Below are 5,020 nucleotides of genomic sequence, written 5' to 3' on the forward strand. Positions count from 1 at the left end.
CAAGTTCAAGGTGCTCCAATTTGATCTCAAACCAGTCACAGTAAGGAGGAAACAATAAAGCAGAATCCTCATACTCATTACACTTTAATTATTAGCTACCTAGATAGGGTTTCCAAAGTAACAGAGTTAACCTATACAAAAGTTTTCCCAAAATTTTTGCAGTGTCCTATTAGCCAGTCTCTGTATCATATACAAAATTTGGAGAAATGTGTTAGAGACAAATGTTGAGACTGTTAAACTGGCCCACTGCTTGATATTTCTAGAACAGTGTTAGTTCTTCCGGTAGAAAGAAAATGCAGAATAATAAGCAATGCTATCCTCTTAATTGCAAGAAGTGGAACAAGATCCTATAGCCAGTTTAGCATAAGAGGAAATGTCTAAAAATTCATACCTCCCTGAGTTTTGAGTATTATTTTTCGTGTGCCTCCCATAGAATGGAATATGTAATTTTTCTCTTATGGACATGTTATTTCCAGTGAAACGCCTATGATATATAATTAATGACAATTTAAATAGTTATGGATGGTAGTTTTAACATCATTAATGAAAATACTGGACAGTAAGTTATACTGTCCTATTCCCACTCCTTCCCTCCCCAGACATTCTATAAACTGCAGACAACCTCAATTTTGTCCATCAAAAAACAACCAACACCTTATTGTTTTATAATTATTTCAGGCAGTTAAGCCAAATGTTTGAATTTCTATAGTTTCTGTACGAACACAGTATGTACAGATGCATGGGGTTTTTTAAACTATGTGATAAAAGAAGAATCAAAGCAAAGGGTCTTTGCAGAAAACATTTTAAGCAAGAGAAGTGTCTCATGCTAGCAGTAAAATCACAACTGAAAAATCCAAATGGAACTATGTAAAAAGCATATTTCTTACAAAATATCCCAAAATTTTCTGTGACAAATACAAATATGATGGAAAAAAAAAATAAATAAATAGCAGCAAGACAGAAATGCTTGAAAGCACAGATGAAAAAGATGTTTCAAACAAGATCTGAAAAACTTGACAAGGCAAGTCAGAGAGACTCAAAAACTCTGTACCAGATAGGATTAACCATAGGAAAAGCCACTGCTACAAACAGCAAGATTGCACCAAATGAGCAGAAGCATCTTGACAGGAAAGGAAGATAAAAGTCTTGCAGTAAATTCACACCTGGCTTTTGAGGCAAAGACTAATTTTTAATTGAATCCTGAAGAAAAAAGGGACAAGCAGAGCTGCTGAAAGATGAAAATGGCATGAGCTTGGTATGGCACTGTACTCAACATATGCACATATTCAAAAAGGCTAACTCCAGTGCATTCTAAAAAGACAGCTTGCAAAGCACAGTGATAAAAGTCAGAATTTCAAGTTAAGACAGAAGCACAACCAGAAGCTGCTGGTTCTGTGAAGAAGTGATATGTAAGTTTGCACGTAGAACACATGGAATGATGACACTGCCAAATACAAACAGTGAAGATAAACAGTTCAGAGCTGAAAAGGGAAAGTGAAATTACTGGTGTTGCATTTCAGGATTTTCTTACTGCTACACACATGTTTCTGAGAGGTATTTCAGTGACAGAAGTGAAAGGGGGCAAATTAGAAGACTGTTGGGATCCCTTCCAGCGCTATTTTTCATTATTTCTAACATTTGCATTAAAAGGGAAAAACAAATGCTTCCTACAAGAGGAGTAAAATCTGCTACCAAACACATAACACCAAAAGCACTCACCTTCCAGGTGGCCCATAGTCACCTCTGTCATATGGTGGAGGTCGGCCATATGGATCTGTCGGAGGTGGGCCACGGCTGTCTGAAGTAGGTATGCCACTATTGGCAGGTGGGGGGAAGAAAGCTGGATTCACATGTGGTGCAGGTGGAGGAGCACCTGGAGGTGGCCCAGGGAGATGTGGAGGAGGAGCAAGAGTCAGGGGTGGCCCAAGAGGGCCAGGTGGACGAGGGGGAAATGGACCCGGAGGTGGAGGTGGACCCTGCTGAGGTGGTGGCGGACCTGGTGGTGGCCCGTAGCCTGGAACTGGTGGTGGAGGGCCTGGAGGAAGTGGCCCAAGTGGAGGCTGACCAAAAGGCTGTCCTGGAAACAGAACTGGTGGTGGTGGACGGTCACCACGATTAGGAGGTCCAGCTAATGGAGGTGGGAGGACCTGACCAGGAGGTGGAGGGCCTGGTGGGCCTGGTGGGCCAGGAGGACCTAAAGGTGGACGTGGGGGAGTTTGTCCAGCTAAAATAAAAAATAAATAAGTAAATAAATAGGGTTAATAAACATAAAGAATTAAAAGACATACCAGAATAGTTAAAATTCTTGCCTTTTTTTTTAATTCTTAAAAACAAAACAAAAAAACCCCGAAACAACCCTCACTGAACAATTTGCAACTTACACAAGACACATATGGTCTCACTTTGGGTCTACTAGCTTAGAAAATTTTTAACAGTTGCTTGACTATCAATATTTAAAGAGAACAACATTAACTAGAAAACTGACAACCCGCCCCTCCAATCACTTAATCACCCGCTATTGTTACTAAAACCCCCAAAAGCTTACAAAAACTAGAAAACATTGCATCCTACTTATACCTGCAGCTAGTCTTTCATATGGGGCATAAGATATAATATATATTAAAAATATGGGAAAAGCTATATTGGAGAAGGTAAGATAAATGCAGTATCCAAACCTACTTTCAGGTCCTCATTAGTGGTTTTTCAATTTGATCCTGTCCCTTTGACTATTAGTAGACAATCTACCTCTAAATGACATTAAAAATACTTAAGCTGAAATGAGAGCCTCACTGCAATGCAAGCCTGATTGTTTAACAGAGATTTCTCCCATATCAGATACTGGACTAAATACGAACACCTCCTCTTCAAATCTGTGGCATTCTAAGTGCCAACTAACTGACCTTTCAGCAGGCATGAATCAAAGCTGAGTTTCTGATGATGTGCAAACTTGTAATGCAGTAAGGAAAAGAGTTACTTTACGCTCTGCAACACGGGCATTCTCACCTCATACAGCAAACTGGAAAATCTGAACTAGACTGCACTAAAGACTAGTCTACTTGCTAACATGAGCTATCTTAATTTTTTCATACTTTAAAAATATGTACAATGACAAGTTATAAAGACTGTCTCTAAAAAATGTTGTTATACTGCTGTCAAATTTCTGAATTACAACTCTGTTCGACAAAGAAATTATCGAATCCTACAATCCAGCTGTGAACACTGATCATAGCACATTACTACACATAGCACTATAATTCCCCAAATAAGTATGCTGCATTAATACAAGAAAACACACATGAAACTGAAATTCCACGTATGAATTATTTTACCTGGGAAAGGTGGTGGTGGCCCTCCTGGCCCTGCTGGTCCAGGGAATCTGTCTCCACCTGGAATGGCACCTGGAAAACGACCTCTCCCTCTGTTACTAGGTGGAAATGCTGCTCGTGAGCTTCCTCCTGGGGGACCAGCTTTACCTTCCCCAGACATCTGGCCAGACTGTGTGGCTGCAATGGAAAAGCAAAAGTATAATTATATAAAGCAAAATAGGTTAAAGCTTTTCAACTTTTGATTGAAAGTTTTACGCAGCGCTAAAGCATGACCTTATGAATAGAAACTTGTTTCCTCTGTACCCAAATCCAAAGCTATCTGGGGAGGAAAAAGTGCTTTGCTAAAATATGTCAGTGTTCCTGTGTCCCCATACTAATGGGATAACCTCTGGGGAGACCATCAGTCCTCCCTTTAGTGGAGCCTAAGGCCACAAAGGAACACATTTACACGTTAGGACTAGGAAGCGCAAGACAAGGTGCTGGAGGAAAGCACAACACAGAATCTCTCTTCCCCATTTTACCAGAAGCACAAGTTATCCAGACGTCAGAATTTAGTCTGATTGGTCCAAAAATGTTAAATTTCAAAATGCTGTTGTGCTTTTAAAAAAATAATTAAATCCACAAGAAAACGAGAAAATAAGAAAGCTTCTCCAACTGTAAGACAAGAGTTTCACAAAGCTGCAACCCTCTTTCAAGTGAGTGCTCTCTCTTGACAAAACAACAGATCTTAAGTATATTAAGTGATTCCCCTTACTGGAAGTACTTTATAGGTATTTTAAACCATGTAGAAATTATCAGATGCTGAGAGAAAAGCTGCAGTACTAATTTTGGAATAAATTTCTATTTTTGCAAGACAGTACGTGAGAAAGGCTTACTTTTCCTTGATTGCATTTCGAACTGACTCAGAAATTGCTTATTACATGGAGTCACAACAGGATTCTGCCCATGCAATTCTCTTTTAGGCAATAAATCCATTAATTTTTTGGAAGATGCTTCTGATCCCACACCCACAAGGGCAAACCTAAAAGAAAAAGTTACATCACAGTTTTTCCACTTCCTGGATATCCCGATGCCTCATGAAAAAGGTTACACACAGTAAGCAAAAGAATACTTGAAAACTACATACAGAAACAGTCTCACAGGTTTTAGTCCAATTTTCAAACAGATACAATAGTTCATTCTAGGACACCTAAGAACTACCATAAGTGCAAGTACAAGATGCATCAAAATATATCACAACAAAAGCAACTTTTTGGTACAGTATCAATATACAAATACATACAATCAAGTTTATTATTAAGCATTCAGTGTGTTCTCATTACTATTAAGGAGAGAGAAAGGCACATTCATGCAAGGAGGATTAGGTTGCCAGTGAAAAATGGGCTCAAGCACTCATTTTCAACAGTTAACAGAAAATAAAGCATGTAAAGAAAGATTTAATAATGGAGGTTGTGGGAATAGTATTTACACTATGAGGAACAACAAGTATCACCTCCACAGTAACTGAAATCTAGGAATAGAGTCTTAATGAAGATTGCCAACGAGATTTAACTCACAAAATGAGACACACAAAACCGTCAGAAAAATGTATGCGTGAAATTTAAGTCATTAGTATGAAATTATACATCCAAACATTGTCGGATATCAAGAAACAAAGATTCACATACTGACAGCTACGAAAATTGAGAACTCTT

At 38.7% G+C, this 5,020-nt stretch overlaps 1 protein-coding gene across 1 annotated transcript in view; it reads right to left on the minus strand.

Annotated features, from left to right (window-relative positions):
* The window catches only part of CPSF6 (cleavage and polyadenylation specific factor 6, 68kDa), a 17,857-nt gene that overhangs the window by 10,476 nt on the left and 2,361 nt on the right, over positions 1 to 5,020 (minus strand). The window contains exons 4-7 of the mRNA XM_010288111.1: positions 4,202 to 4,347; positions 3,330 to 3,503; positions 1,720 to 2,224; positions 392 to 484 (exon numbers count right to left, since the gene is read on the minus strand). Coding sequence (XP_010286413.1) covers positions 392 to 484; positions 1,720 to 2,224; positions 3,330 to 3,503; positions 4,202 to 4,347 — 918 coding nt within the window. The remainder of the gene's footprint in view (positions 1 to 391; positions 485 to 1,719; positions 2,225 to 3,329; positions 3,504 to 4,201; positions 4,348 to 5,020) is intronic.

The sequence above is a fragment of the Phaethon lepturus genome, unplaced genomic scaffold (assembly GCF_000687285.1).
Source record: "Phaethon lepturus isolate BGI_N335 unplaced genomic scaffold, ASM68728v1 scaffold11425, whole genome shotgun sequence".
Taxonomy (NCBI): Eukaryota; Metazoa; Chordata; class Aves; order Phaethontiformes; family Phaethontidae; genus Phaethon; species Phaethon lepturus.